At 42.1% G+C, this 15,258-nt stretch overlaps 2 protein-coding genes across 3 annotated transcripts; one reads left to right on the forward strand and one right to left on the reverse strand.

Annotated features, from left to right (window-relative positions):
- Positions 1 to 279: 279 nt before the first annotated feature.
- On the forward strand, positions 280 to 9,615 carry LOC146638702 (myozenin-2-like). 2 transcript variants are annotated; one of them, XM_085362237.1, is made up of 6 exons: positions 280 to 423; positions 2,816 to 2,909; positions 4,854 to 5,002; positions 5,248 to 5,329; positions 5,989 to 6,172; positions 6,942 to 9,615. In XM_085362237.1, the coding sequence occupies exons 2-6, from the start codon at positions 2,828 to 2,830 to the stop codon at positions 7,123 to 7,125; spliced, it is 681 nt and encodes a 226-aa protein (XP_085218363.1). In that variant the 5' UTR covers positions 280 to 423; positions 2,816 to 2,827; the 3' UTR covers positions 7,126 to 9,615. The 2 variants fall into 2 exon arrangements, with proteins under 2 accessions (XP_085218363.1, XP_085218357.1); XM_085362231.1 differs by having other exon boundaries at positions 5,248 to 5,401; positions 6,942 to 9,614.
- On the reverse strand, positions 7,453 to 13,343 carry rbm22 (RNA binding motif protein 22). Its single transcript, XM_085362223.1, has 11 exons — positions 13,282 to 13,343; positions 12,110 to 12,163; positions 11,974 to 12,003; positions 11,700 to 11,832; positions 11,501 to 11,601; positions 11,129 to 11,301; positions 10,793 to 10,993; positions 9,788 to 9,952; positions 9,325 to 9,413; positions 8,403 to 8,531; positions 7,453 to 8,246 (listed from the first exon to the last, which is right to left on the reverse strand). The coding sequence occupies exons 1-11, from the start codon at positions 13,333 to 13,335 to the stop codon at positions 8,092 to 8,094; spliced, it is 1,284 nt and encodes a 427-aa protein (XP_085218349.1). The 5' UTR covers positions 13,336 to 13,343; the 3' UTR covers positions 7,453 to 8,091.
- Positions 13,344 to 15,258: the final 1,915 nt, after the last annotated feature.

Consider the following 15,258-nt stretch of genomic DNA (forward strand, 5'->3'; position numbering starts at 1 on the left):
TCTAGTGTCCAAGTTTGCAACGGGGGAGGCTGGGGGCTTGGCCTCAGTGCGCAAGTGTCTGGACAGCTGCTGTCATCAAACACACACGCTGAAGGGATCCGATTTTTATCATCACAGAAGCTTGAGGTCAGGATGTAAATCTTTGTGCTCGTCCCTTTCCCTAAATCGCTAGTGCCACCCCTCCTCCTCAAATACTCCCTCGATCCATCCTCGCCCTCTTACCCCTCTGCTAAAATAAACTCAGTGAGGTAAGCACTGGAGGCATCTTGGGATGAGTTTTATACAGACTGCTCCCTCTGTGCTGAGGAGTGTCAGAGTGGAGCGTGGAAGCATCCCAGCAACAGTAAAAGAACAAACCACACAAACACCCCAACCAGCTCCAACACCCGGCAAACAGGCAGGCAGCAGAAGCAAGAGAAGCAGGTAAGGACTAAAATAAGGGGAGTGCAAACCTTTGTATCATCCAAATAAGGAGTGACATAAGACACAGGATTCATAAATGACTGTTTATCAGAAGCATGACTGAACAGCTAAGTGAATATTTTTATTTTCATTGTAAAGAAGTAATCTGCCCGTTTTGTTTAGACCCATGACCGGAGTACGTGTGTACCAAAAAAAATCTGCAGAATATACATTTTTTTCAAAGAAAGCTGGGCCACCTTTTAAAAAAGAGTATGGTGATGCAGTGCAAATCATCATTGACTATATGTATGTGAAATGAGTGCAGATTAAATGTAAACACTGACATGATTTTATTAATTTTTAACTTTGTTTTGACAAAAACTGTTTTTTGTACTGTTTTTATACAGTTTTTTGTTTTTTTGGTTGGTTGGGTTTTTTTTTTAACTTTTCTACAGGCGACAGACAGCCTGTAAGGGTTTGAGGACTTTATTGACCAAGTTTATTATTTTCTTGTACTCACTTGATATACGATTTCAGCTACTTAACGGTTTGCGGTCTCCCTTGTCATAATTTGGGTTTCATGGTGCACCAAACGCTCTCAGTGACTGACAGGCCCGGACTGCAGGCACCCAAGTTTAGAGCCCAGAGTCTTTAACTTTACAGTCATGATCTTATGAATATGGTTTAGTTTTAGTAAAATAATTAAGACCTTCTCTTTTCGTAATTTTGCCTCTGTGCACCACCACAGTGGATTTATGATCAGACAGTCATGTGACTATAGTGTAGCCTTTAGGCTTTAATTTGAGGGGTTTAAAAAAATACATGAACTCTTTGGGAATCACAGGCATTTTTAAACACAGTCCCGCATTTTCAGAGGATCATAAGTAATTGGATTTTGATTTACAAGCAGGTTCTTGACCAGGTGAGGCCTATCTCTGTTGTTATTCTGTGGCAAATTAAATATTAAAGATCTGAAGTAGCCAAATTAGTACAATTGGTATTTTCTTAAAATAGACAATCCTTATATTTGTATGTATGTTACTTTGCCCAATTATTTTTGAGGACTGTTTATAAAATTGGCTGCGATTCCTTGAAAGTTAATGCCATACTTTTATAGAACCCCTTGAATTAAAGTTGCACTTCAATCACATCTTGACTGTGTGATTTCAAATCTATTTTGGTGTACAGAGACACAGCTACAAGCGTTGTGTGATTGTCCAAATATTTATGAACCCAACTGTATGTTCCGATGCCTGTGTATAACGTTCAGCATCAATAATGCCTCTCCAGATTTGCATAATATGGATAGTCTCTGCAATTTGCAGGTAGGTGCTTTCCACCTCTAAGCTGGATAGTCCCTTTCTTTTTTAACCCACAGGATGCAGAGAATTTGTGCAAGAAGTTGTTTATAATCCATCTGACCAAAAGATAATTCTCTACTTAACATATTCAGTATGAAAAAAAAATTCAGTTTCTCGTTTAAGAAATTGGTTTTCGATCTTTTGTAATTTTTTGTAATCTGTATTTCTTACATTTTACACAGAATCCAAACATTTTTCTTTAAGTACTGGGTTACATTACTAAGGATTTGTGGCATATGGGTGAGGGGTGGCATAGCTAAGTTTTATCAACATCAGTGATATAAAAATATCTAATTATAAAATGATAGGTTTGTAGCATAAACCTATTCGCTGGAACGTTAAGACAATATAATTACACTGCAAGCAAGACACAAGTAGGCAAACTTCTTCATGTTACTCGTGCACGGGAGAGAACCAGACAGAGCGCCGTTCCTTCGCTTGACCCCAGTAGCTCTCGTCCGTTCTCCCGTACCACTGTTCTTTTATTGAGGTTACATGAATATGCATAAGTTCATTAACATATGACGTCTACATACAAACAAAGAGTACCTTGCCTGTGTGTGTGTGTGTGTGTGTGTGTGTGTGTGTGTGTGTGTGTGTGTGTGTGTGTGTGTGGACTGCTGATCAAAGGGTCAAACATCCTTGGTCAGGAAGAGGGTAGACTAGACCCCCCCCCCCGGTGAGGAAGTCCAGCAGTTCATCTAAACAGAAAAGCACTTAGACTAGAACAGACGTAGCTACGTTAATCCTACCATAAAACAATAAGACACGGTATGACCTCTCATGCTCCCAAAGTGCTGTCTAATACACACAAAGTTTGCAGACTATCAAGGATCAAAACCTCTACCAATCTACAACTAATTACAAAACTCTAAGCATATATAAGTAAATATTTCTAAGCATAAATAACAATCAACAATACAAATCTAACATAAAATGTCACTAAATCAGAAAGAAAGAAAGACAGATTAGAAAGATTCTGTGTTTATGTTATATGGGAGAAATTACACATTAGCCCTTATACTGATGATGAAAATGTATGTGTTCCTTAGAGGAAGCTGTGAATGATGATGCAGTCAGACGTGAATCACATGACTAAGCAGAGGTTGTTGCAGACTATGGGTCTGTCTAAGGAAGTCAGGGGAGGTAAGTGTATTTTAGATGCTTTGTTTTATTACTGCCTATGTCAGGGCATCAGGAAATAGAACTGACATATGTGTACAAAACATTTGCATATTAGTTTCAATGCTTTTATGCACGTTGGTCTACTTCTTCTTTTAGTTGGTCCCTTTAGATCATCTACCTTTATCCCATTATCTCTCACAGAGGCTCTCTGCATGTCCTCCTTCACTACATCCATCTTCTCTGTGTTTTTTTTTCTCGTGCCTCTATATTCAGCATCATTTCTCCACTATCCCTCTTCTATACGACTCATTCGAATCTTGTACATCCTGGTCACTCCCAATGAAAGTCTTAACATCTTCAGCACCACCTTCTGTCTTTTTGTCAGAGACACCATCTCCAAACCATACCTCATAGCAGGTCTCACTACCATCTTAAAAACCTTCCCTTTCCCTTCTGTCACAAATCCACCCCTAACACTCATCTCCACCCACTCCACCCTGTCTGCACTCTCTTCTTCACCTCTCTTGTGCACTGTCCATTGCTTTGGATCACCCCAGATATTTAAACTCATCCACCTTTACTGCATACACTCCTTGCATCTTCACCTTTCCACCTCTGTCCCTCTCATTCACACTCATGATTTCTGTCTTGCTTCTACTGACTTTCATTCCTCTTCTCTCCAGAGCATACCTCCGCATCTCCAGGCTCTCTCCCATCTGTTTGCTATTCTCACTACAGATATCTTCTGCAAACATCATAGTCCACAAAAACTTGTGTCCGATCTCATTTGTCAGCCCGTCCATTCAATTCAATTCAATAAAACTCTATTGATCCTGAAGGTTGACCCCGAAGGAAATTGGGTTAAGGCTGCCGACCTTTGCCAGCGCCATTTTTTTTTCCATCAATCATTGCAAAAAGGAAGGGGCTGAAAGTAATCCCACTCCCACCTTGAACCCTTCTGTCACTCCTACCACACACTTCACCAATCTCTCACTGTTCTCATGCAGGTCTTGTATCACCCTCACATACCTTCTACTCTTAACTTCCTCATGCAGGATCACAGTTCCTCATATTCCATAAAATAACGTGTGGATATGAGCCCATGTCCCATGTGACATATAGCATATCTGGGACCAACAGATTGAACTGAGCCAAACATCAGCACATGCTGGCCCACTGCCTGGAGAGAAATGAACTGTAGTATACTGAAATCCCCGGAAGGCCAAAGTGCTGTTGAAATTCTCTGCACATTCCAGTGGGGACCATCCCATTTGCACTGTTTGTTTTCCAGTTTTGGCTGCCAGCTACACTTTGAAACTAAGTCTCCTAAACTCAGCAAAATGTGACTCCCACCACTGAATTTTACACAAGCTGATCAAAGACAGCTCCTCCAGGATGGCACATGCCCAAACCTCCCCGAACACTTATCATGTGCAAGTAAGAGAGCCGCTCTTACACAAGTCTTTCATCCAAAGAGCCTATTTATATGCCGGTTACCCATGCAACCTTGGACCACAACAGACATTACACACCTCTTGACATCACCTTGAGGTTATTTGAGACCCTCCACAGTGCCGGGATATCACACAAGAAGAGACCCTGAGCAAAAGCTCTGAGGATACCAACTAAGTGAGGCTTCCCATGCTTTTACTTTTATATATAAGTCCCTCTCAGCTGTTTAATGTTGACAGAAATAAGAGGACCAGAGGGAACTTTATGATTTGCCAAAGGTCCTTAATAGCCTGTTGTTACTGCCCTTCTCCTTCCAAACGTCTGCAAGTTGCTGCCATCATTAATTAGCACCAACAGCTAAAAGTATTTATGGAGGGTCACATCCACGCTGCCTCACTGCACAAAATCTTGAAGCAAATTATTTTCTGTAGTATGAGCTGTAACTTAAAAAATGCCACGTGTAATCAGTTTTTAAAACATGAGTATCTCTTTGTGTATCCTGTTTTGCACAAGGTTTGAACCTGGGGAAGAAGATTAGCGTTCCAAAAGACGTGATGATGGAGGAGCTCAACCTTCTCTCTAATCGGGGTTCTCGCATGTTTCAGGAGAGACAGAAGAGGGCTGAGAGATTCACAGTAGAGAGTGCTGCCAACACCAGTAATGTAAGAAAGTGAGAGATTAGGAAACTGTTTCTCATGTGTATACTCTCTTGTAACAGCTTAGTGTGCTACATGGATCGAACAGTTACGATTAATAGCAAAAAAGCATTTTCTTAGCCCTTGTGCAATTTGTAGTACAGCAAGAGGCCACTTTACCTCACATCATGAAGAATTACTGCCATATCAGCATCACAACAAGGAAACTTGTTAGGAAAGTAATAAGTAAATTAACCCAGTATCTTTCCTAGGTTTATGCGGAGCCCATTCCTACCCAGCAAGTCATCCAAGAGGTGCAGGCAGGAAAAGAGAACCAGGCTTTCTCCATCCCTGGTAAGCATAGCCTGGTCATGAACCTTCAGAAGACTGTAGCAAAGAAGGGCAGTCCTGATGTCCTGGCTCCAGGTAATACACGACAATGAAAGGATTGCCAAGGACTGCCAAAAGCACAAGCCATGAGACTTGCTCGTTGCAATGCCAGTGCCTGGCTAGAGGAAACGCTTGAGCAATGCATGGTCATTGTAGCACACTCTGGTTTGCAAGTGCTCACCTTTGTTTTGGAAATGCATCGGGCACATGGATTTGTTTGATGGTTATTGGTGCCAGGAGAGTTGGCAGTTTGTAGAAAGCAATTAAGTGTGAGCATCTTTGCCGAGTGCTGTTGTGTATTTGCCCCAACAGAAGGCACCGCTTACACTCTGACTGACAGTGAGATAAGCACTGTTTATTATCAGGGATTCACACTGAGATCTAATTACTGTAGTTCCTATTTCCTATTGACAGGGGTGATATCAAACATATTCATATTAGATCTGTGTCTGCTTTAATAAGGAGAGCTTTTATGATTTTTATCTAGTGGGTTTTGAGTTTTTTTTAGTTGAGCTCATTTACATAGAATTTAGCACACACTCACAACTGAAGTCAAACTTTTCTCTTTGCCCAAAGCGGTGTGCTATTTTTAGCCGCTGATACTACATTTTTGCTCATGTCAGGGTATTCCGGCCCTCTGAAGGAAATTCCTCGTGAGAAGTTCAACATGACGGTAATCCCCAAATCCTACTGCTCACCATGGATGGAAGCTTTGGGAGACAATGAGGAGCTCCTGAACACCCTCAATACTCAGCTGCCCCAGCCCCCACAAAGACTACAGGCTTCCAACTACAGGTGCTTCAACAGGTAAATCTGCCCTTTCACCCCAAATAAATCAAAAAGTGGTAAATCTTAGTCTGTTAGAAGCCCACAGTTCTACAAATAGTCCCACAGATGACCTCACCACCTTATCCATCACTATCATATCTTCCCGTCGGCTCCGCTCCATGTTTCCATGGTTTGAAAATTAATCCAGTGTCTGGCTTGCACTTCCTTAGGAGTGACGTATCTGTGATGGCTATTTTGAACACTGGCTCTTGAAAAACGATCTACTGAGGGGTTGCAAGCTTTTAAATGGCCCCACAGGACAAACCAGCACACGAAAGAGAATCACGTCTCTCATGGCACACAAGGAATTGCATCACACAAGCGAGGGCAGGACAAAGGTTACGCTTGGGCAGACGGATAAACGGAGAATATATGAAAGACCAACTGGCTTTACTCACTTGAAGCTGTCAGATAAATAAATTCTGACAGCCAGGTTGAAACTGAAGCCAATGTGGAAGGATCTTTTTACACACTTACAGTTATTATGAAGGCTTAATTAAATCTGAACTCTAACAGTGAGAGCAGCAGTGTTAGTAAAGGAGGTCAAGTTCACCCCCAATGCCTGTTAGGGGTTTTTTTTTTTAACCGTTAAAAGAGCCTTCTGTTTAGAGCAGGGACTTCCAAATTCATATTAGGTATCATGTGAAAGACACCCGCTTTAAGGGAAGGAGTGTAAGCTAACACTTCTAGGTAATGTTCCACCATAAAGTGTTTACTTAACCACAAAAGACTCTTCTTTGTTTCTCAGATCTCCAATGCCATTTGGGGGCGCTGTGGCAAGCAAACGGGTGATCCCGGTGATCAGCTTTGAGGCTGTAGAATCCCAGCAACTTCCTGGCATCGCTCTGGACCGCATGTGCCGTCGCCCCAACTTCAACAGAGCACCCAGGGGATGGGGACCCGATTACTGCCCTGAATCTAATGAACTATGAAGAGAAGCTGACAGACTAAAAGAAGCTAAAGACTGAAACTCTGGCCTATGATCGCTCTTCTCCTCCTACAAAGACGAACCCTCTGTTAATCCTAAAGCACCGCAGGGGAGAAGAAGAAGAAAAAAAGTACTCCTGCATGATATACAAAGTGGTTTTCTACTGCCGAGTGGATTGATGAGCTGAGGCGAACTCCCAAGTTCATTACACACTCAGTCAAGTCCAGGACAATGCTGCCACAGGCTGATCAGTCCTACCTATTGTTCCTGTTTGTCACCTCGAGCAGTATCTGATCCCATCAATGTCTCAATGTCTGCCTGCCCTCTCCTTTCCCTTCACTCTGCAGCTTTACATCTTCTCTATTAATCAGAAGCTGCCAGACGCCGTTATACAAGTAATGATGAATAATGCACACAGAGACGATGGATGGAAAAAGTTAGCCGTTTTAATGACAAATGAAAACAATATTCAAAGAAAGCCTTACAATAAAGTAAGTCAGATGATGTCAGATAAAAAAGTCAACTGAAATTAACAGAATCTAACTGCACGTTATACTACACACAATGTGACAAATACAAGTTTAACCTAAGGAAAAACATTTTATATATACACACACAATGGTTCCTACCACAGGAGGCTTTGAAACCCGTGTGGTCAGCGCTCTTGTTTTTAAAGTCTTTTAAAACGTTAGGCTCCGGTGTTCAGATGCCGTTTTGGCTACTTTTTGACAACTTGCAAGATCCTGGTTGTCGTCTCTCCAGACACAGATGGTGCTTCTTCACATCATTCACTGCTCTGCAGGTGGAGTATTTAAATAAAAACATAACAAAAAAACCCGACTGTTTTCTATGCGATGTCCTGCTCCCAGACGTTGCCTTTGGGTTCACCGCCAGTTTGCAATGTGTCCTGACCAGGTTGAATACAAGGAGAAGAGCGACATCTAATAACAGCACGACTTCCCTCTGACTGCTAATCGCCATGACGTGCTCCATGTGCAGCATGGGCACCCATGCGCTGAGGATCCTGAGAGGGGTAGTGGATTTGACCTGGAGGTCTCATGCTCATTGGAGGGGGCATAGGCGGGGCCATGGGACCCATGTGGTGAAACATTGGAGGGCCAAAGCCTAAGGGAGCAAAGGAAATAAACATGCTAAGTATCTACAATTACAAACTGTGTACACCTATGTAAGTGACTAAACCAAGACTGATGCCTTTAAAAAAAAAAAAAAAAAATTCATAAACTATACTATAAAATACACATTAATAAGTCATAATTTTACCTGGAGGAGGTGGATTGATGCCTGGAGGTGGGGGTAATGCAATGTTCATGACAGCAGGAGAGGAGCTGGGGTCAAGGTTGAAGTAGTTGGCAGGAGGCTCTTCATCTAGAGCTGGCGGTGGAGGCAGAGCTAGTGCAAAGAAGAGCAAAGTTTTAGAAACTAAACAGGAAATGGCAACAGGCCAGCAAGATGTTTTTATGTCCGATTTTGCCAAATTAGCCCAATTCTACACGCACAGATTTCATATTAACTCATTCACTGCCATTGACGTCTATAGCCGTCAATGGCAGTGAATGAGTCAATGGGTTTAACTCATTCACTGCCAATGGCTGGCAGTGAATGAGTTAATTGAGAGTTTGTAAAACAACAAATAAGAATTAGATGCAGACATCAAACAGCATGCAACAGCTCGCTTTCTCCTCTGCTCGCTGTGTCTGACAGCTGAACCTGAGCTGCAGTACATACGCAGTCACAGCAGATGAAGTGTCCGTTCCACTTGGATTCACATGAAATCTGCAAATGTGGCAACTTCCTCCAAGGTTGTGTGGAGCTGCACACAATCTTATTTGTGCTCTAAAGTGCAACTACCTTGAAACACTGAAAAAAAGGAACGGCAGACTCTTTGCTTTACTCCAAAAGTCACATTCACTCAGCTTTTTTTCCCCTCTGCAGTGACTCTATTCCCCACCAGTGTCAGTACAGAACTGAAGGTTTAAGGGAGAAAAACTAAAATGACTGGTGTGGGACAGATGATGAACTGAATAGCTCAGTATAAGATAAATAAGGAACATTTTCAACCCTAAATCAAGCACAGCTGAAATCCTGCCCATACACACCTACCACAAATGCTCAGCGCCGCAAGAACAACTCTAAATGTTCTTCATGCACACACACACACATCCTCACACTCTTCGAGACTCACCTCCAGGCAGTCCAGGCACAGGATCAAGTCTGGTACCCATCTCACTGACACCATCTTTGATTCCCTCCTTTCCTCTTGCTGCCTGGGACCTAAATGGGCACACAGCACAAGTCAAACAATGACTAATGACACTGCAACATTCACCATCCAGGACAAAATCAATTTTAAGCCTCCTGCCTGACATAATTTGATTAAACTCTTTCTACATTTCCACTTTGAGTCAAGCATTATGTCAGGGCATTACCTTTAAACATGGCAAATTATCACTTTTAAAATTGACATCTTTACCTAAATGGCTCTCCTTGGTGGGGGTTTATGGGAGTTAAGCTTATAAATCAGATTGCAAAATGATGTTTTGTAATTTACATTGTTATGAGCCCCCTTTAATGGATTCAGTACCTTCTGGTGTTGCTCTTAATATTCACAAAGCTGGACAATGTTTAACTTTTGATCGGATTCTTACCTTCCCCACTTGACAGTGAGTCTTCGTCCGTTAATAATGAGTTTGTTGAAGGACTTTTCAGCAGCCGTTTCAGCTGACTGCCGCGTGGCAAACTGGATGAAAGCGCACTGCTGCCTTTGGACTATGGTAATGGTTCGGATTTCACCAAACTGGTAGAAGTGACTCCTGCAATGACACAAAATAGTGAAATAAAAATACTTTGTAAATTTTGCTGTGTTGCAGTAAGTAGAAATAACAATATCCGCTTGTGGCTGTAACCCTCTAGCCGGCAACAACAGCTGTCTAGCCTAATAATACATGTAGCGGAAGCTTTAGAAGAGTTTATTAAGCAGGCACGAAAGATAAGTGTTACCAATTTAGAATCTGACCAAACGTGACATATGACCACAATCTCTTCTTCTTTTCCTGACTTATTTCTTTGAGTAAAAGTCAGCAAATTGCTCTCGTAGAACATCCCATCAGCATTTTGTATTACTGCCAAACGCCCTTGCTATGCATCGCGGAGAAGGAACAAATATACATATGCTACGATCATTACAGTGTAATGCTATGATACATTATATTGTGGCAACATTCTATTCTGACACTGCACCGCTCAATTGAACTGTCAAATGTACAACAATAAACGACTGTGGGATTTCTATAAAATATTCCTATAGGCCATATAAATGTCGGCACTCACAGGGCCCTAGGCAATGTTTATACAAAGTTTCATCAAGATTAGTGCACTTGTGTTGGAGGCGATAAGGAGCATGCAAAGATACATACGCTATGATCATTTTAGTATAATTAGACATTTGTATTTTGTATTATTCTAACCAGCTCATCTTTGTTTGTGCCTGATTTAAATAGTGATGAGAGAGATAAGATAGGAATGGAACAGATGGATGAATAGACAGCCAAAAACACAATGCCTCCAGCCACAGCTGTCCCGGGCATCGAGGCATAACAATAAATTATCACAGCAAGCTGTAAAAGAGGTCATTATGAAACAGAAATGCTTACTTGAGGTCTCCATCTGTAACAGTGTCTCCCAACCCCCCAATGTAGAGAGTGGTGATGGATTTGTCCTCTGGTGGGTCCAGTCGGGGCATAGTTGAAGCCCGCTTTAGTAATTTGTCAGCCACTGGGTCATTGATGCCATAGTAACGATCCTTTATGTTTTGGTCTGCTAGAGGGTCATCAGGATCTGTGGGCTTCTCATGCCTGTGTAAAGAGGGCAACAGAAAAACAATAAATATGATATGAAACTTCAACTAACCCATAGCGATGTCTTAATATATGTGAGCTGATATCAAAAGAAAGAATCAGCTCCATGGAGACTAGCATCATGGCACTCACCTGTAGGGACATTCCTCCCCTCTCTTACACTCTCCCTTGACCCAGAAGGAGCAGATGTGTGGCCGGTTCCTCTTGTAATATGGTGTGGTCCGAGCCAACTTCAGCAACATATCACTAGAACTTGGAGCCTTACCAAGCTGGCCCACTGGCCGAGTGCCATCGGAATTGGCTATCTGTAAACAAAGAAGTCCAGAGAGGCATGATGGATGGAAAATCTCTCTTATGTTTGCTTGAAAAAAAACCACTGGATCAGACATTGGACCAGTAAAGACTGTTATCACTGTGCAAGCATAACAACTTAAAAAATAAACAAACCCAAACCAAAACAAACAAACAAAAAAATCATACTGCAGTCATGAGAAAGGAGCTTACCTCTCTCTCCATGTTCTGTGTGTAGTACTCTTTATTCACATCTGACCGAGGAACCTCATCTTTAACGGAGAGTCCAGTGTCTCGGACTTGGATAGGCAAACCTGTCAAACACAAGATATGACAGGAGGGTTACGCTCAGAACTATATAAATGAGGAGCTCATGAAATCTGCACAGCGACAAAACCCAGAGGAGACTCACCATACTCCAGGTCCAGCAGACATGTCTGACAAACATTTTTCATTTTACTGCAGGTCTGACAGACTTCTGTCTTTTTGAAACGCATCCGTGTTCCTGGACACCATCGGAACACTGTAAAGGGCCGAGCACAGATCTGATAGGCGGAGAGCGACGTATTAGAATAGAATAGCCCTTTATTGTCATGCATCAAAAAGGCCTGTACAATGTGGGCTAAATATGCACAATTTAAACAGTTAAGGCACCCCCCCCCCAAACAAAAACAAAAAAAACATACCTTGCATTCTTTCCCATATTTTTCCTTGGTCTGTAAAACAAAGCATGACCATATTTGGACTTGCACATTTGCTGGTATTAACACTACAAGCAAATAGTTTTGAATTTGCTATGAAAGCACAGGGATGCTCACTCACCATACGAATGTAAGGATTTTCTCCTAAACATGTCTGACACAAAATTGGAAAATCCTGAGGAGAAAGAAGAACCGTGAAAATCAAGCACTGTAATCTTCGGTTTATCCAACAATTCCTTGAATTAAGTTATTCAACAGACCGACTTGGCTCCCCATCTCTGCTTCACCTTCTGCTGTGAGCACCTTGGCACACGTACAGGTAAGACTGAATACAAGACGTGCTATGGGACCTATTTTGCCATCTGTTAAAGGATGCTGTTTCAGTCCAAGTGCTGGGTGCTGAAAACGGCCTTGCCCTAATCCGTCTCACAGACAGCATCAGCCAAACATCTAAATATAGGCAGATCTTATGGCTGAAGCGACATCTACATAATCTAGGGTTGCAAAGTTTATAGACTAGCATCTTAACAAAACCAACATTGGATAAATGCCCTGTGGTGTCATAGCTCAATAAGGGAAACTGATTTGTTGCCTTATAGGGTAAGTAATGTTTAGGTAGGTCACAAAAACGTTTTTTGTTTCCAACTAAGGACTGGTCTGTTTGTGACCTTATATAACAATCAGTCGCTGTTGAATTTACCCAGTAGTGTAAAGACTTTATTTTTAGACTAAATTTTCTCTAATATTTTCGCCGCTGTCAAACCTGCCTAACAAGAAGGTTCGTTTTTTCAGTGTCACTTAGAGCGGTTCCACCCAGGATGATGTGGCTTTTTTCGTTTCCTCATATTCATTTATATAAGCAAATTTTCACCCGCCTACCATCGTTTTAGCATTGTTAGCCTGCTAGTGCTGGCCTTTATAGGTGCAGCCAGTTAACTATCACACAGCGCAGGGTTAGGTTACGTTAGCAATGATAGCTGTAAGCTCAGTCACTGTCGTTTTTACTACACTCTATAATATGGTCTCGTTGGATCCAGTGGAAAAAGGTATGTTCCATGAACTAATGTAAAATATCGAAAGCAATAATGTACACAGGTGAGCTAATGAAGCTAGCAGCCACGCTTCTACAACTAGCTACCGCTAGCTAGCGGAAGGCTAACTATCGAGAAAACTGACTAGTTTAATAAAAAGCTAGCGTGTTTCGCGATTATATTAACTCGTGAAATGAAACGTAACATAATGTGCTTCAATCATTGAAACCACTCGGCAACATATAACCCCAATAAAACGTACCGCGTCTTCCCAGTTCTGTCTGTTGTAAGTGTTGGAGCCTAGGGAAGTCGCCATTTTGCAGACTGTGGATCAACCGGAACGGGTTGCCAGGTCTGTGCGTGAAAAACCACCCCAATAGCCAATCAAAACTGGCGCCCACATCAGCCAACGCTGGTAGCGGTACAGGCAGCGGCTGGCAGAGAGTACCTGTAAGTGGATGACATGTGAACTAGAACCAGTTTGCTGGGATATGTAAACATGTATATAACTGCTTAGTCATGTATGCATTGTTTCATTTCAAAAATGAATTTGTATTTATAGATGTACATGTAAGTTCCTTCGAAATGTGTCTACTTAACCAATAATTTTTACCCTGCAGCATTTTAACTGTAGCCCAGTTCCGGGAAAACTGCAGAACTGGCAACCCTGCAGACCTCGCTCTACACTGGGCGAAAGGCGACACATTTTTAAATTGACTATTGTTTTTACTTTTAAGTCTAGGATGTGTTCTATCAGGAGTCAGTTTGAGGATGTGTTTCGTTTAGCGGGATGTGGGAATCTTGTGTAGTCTGCGAGACTACAAAAGCCCACAATGCACCGCGGGCCAGATAGCCACGTTTCACCTAAGGATGTCGCTCTATTTCAAGAAACTATCAGGTTTACGATAAAATAAAATGGGAACGTAAATATCAGAGAATAACTGTCAGTATAGTAGAAATACTAACCCCGACTCGTCCATCTGCACCTTGGGTGTAAACCTGAGTGTGTTTTTGTTGTGTGCTTTTCCCTTTGGCTCTATGACACGAACTGTTAATTGTGAAGGTGTATAATATTAATTTACCCCAAAAACAGAAAACGCAACTGGTGTTTTTTGAGTATGTCTTAAAAAAAATCAGTGACCTAATATGATATGGCTTACAGCCTGTGGGGAGGTTTAAAATGACTTTAATGCTTTATTTGCTTAACTGAGGTGCTGATACAGAGATATTTGTTGTAAACAAAGGCTGTAAAGCGCTATTTCCGGAGACAGGGAAAAACAGAAGACAGACAGACTGCTTGGTTGATGTGTGAGAGCTCGTGTAGGCCAATTGTGTCCTCGACACACACACACACACACACACACACACACACACACACACACACACACACACACACACACACACACACACACACACACACACACACACACACACACACACAGTTTGTCTATCCACCTGCTCTGATTCAGGTCAGGGTGTCTTTGCGGTGTGAAACTCCAATTAGTGGGCCAAAGGATGTTGAAGATTACAGATGGCAACTAAGTCCCTAATGTTTATTTAAGGTCAGAGAGGTTGTGGAGTCAGAGGGCAGGGATTAGATGGAGGTCTGGAGCACTGGCAGCATGCAGCTGCCCTTTAGCAAGTCAAGATGAAGCGTCTGGGATTCTTTATGATCACCTCCAAGTGGAAAATCCCCATGTTGTCCTTTTTCTTTTGATCTCTTACCTAGATTTAGGATTTCAAGTGTAAACTGGTTGAATTCTATCAGATAGGTGGCTCCATTTGTTAATGATTGAGGGTTTGAGTAATCATATTTACATAATAGGGGAGCAGAAATTTCCACTGGCCTTGTCCTGTTGTTTTTCTTCAAATGGGGTGAACAGACAGTCTCTTGCCCTATAGCACAACAAAGCAAACCTTTTGGGCACAGCCCTTTTGTCCTAATGAGTTTTCTGACCCTTTCTCCTTGATCATGTGAGCCAGTTGTTTTGAAGAACAGCTTTGTCTCGGATTAACCGGCCTGTAATTAAAATCACCAACTGCAAGAGTCACAAGGTCAGAGGACGTGTAGGTGTGCTGCCGCATCTCAGATGCTTCGTGTTACAGAGCTGCTTCAAGAAGTCATCGCCTTGATACTGTGTGAATCTGTTTGGCACATGACACGACAGACAGTTGGTTGTTATTTAGGCTATTATGGACCGTCGTCACCAGTTTTATTGCAGATGATTCAAAGATATTG

This window comes from Diplotaxodon limnothrissa, linkage group LG2 (genome assembly GCF_057381915.1).
Source record: "Diplotaxodon limnothrissa isolate DT_005_m linkage group LG2, D_limnothrissa_male_GT1.1, whole genome shotgun sequence".
In the NCBI taxonomy this organism is placed as follows: Eukaryota; Metazoa; Chordata; class Actinopteri; order Cichliformes; family Cichlidae; genus Diplotaxodon; species Diplotaxodon limnothrissa.

Excerpts from the sequence above, each read along its gene's own strand:
- rbm22 (XM_085362223.1), bottom strand. The coding sequence starts at position 13,335 with ATGGCGACTTCCCTAGGCTCCAACACTTACAACAGACAGAACTGGGAA. Across the intron at positions 11,833-11,973 it reads AATATGGGAAAGAATGCAAG|ATCTGTGCTCGGCCCTTTAC; the intron begins GTATGTTTTTTT and ends TCCGCCTATCAG. Across the intron at positions 9,953-10,792 it reads GTTACAGATGGAGACCTCAA|GAGTCACTTCTACCAGTTTG; the intron begins GTAAGCATTTCT and ends GTGTCATTGCAG.
- LOC146638702 (XM_085362231.1), top strand. The coding sequence starts at position 2,828 with ATGATGATGCAGTCAGACGTGAATCACATGACTAAGCAGAGGTTGTTG. Across the intron at positions 5,003-5,247 it reads GTGCTGCCAACACCAGTAAT|GTTTATGCGGAGCCCATTCC; the intron begins GTAAGAAAGTGA and ends TATCTTTCCTAG. Across the intron at positions 6,173-6,941 it reads AACTACAGGTGCTTCAACAG|ATCTCCAATGCCATTTGGGG; the intron begins GTAAATCTGCCC and ends TTTGTTTCTCAG.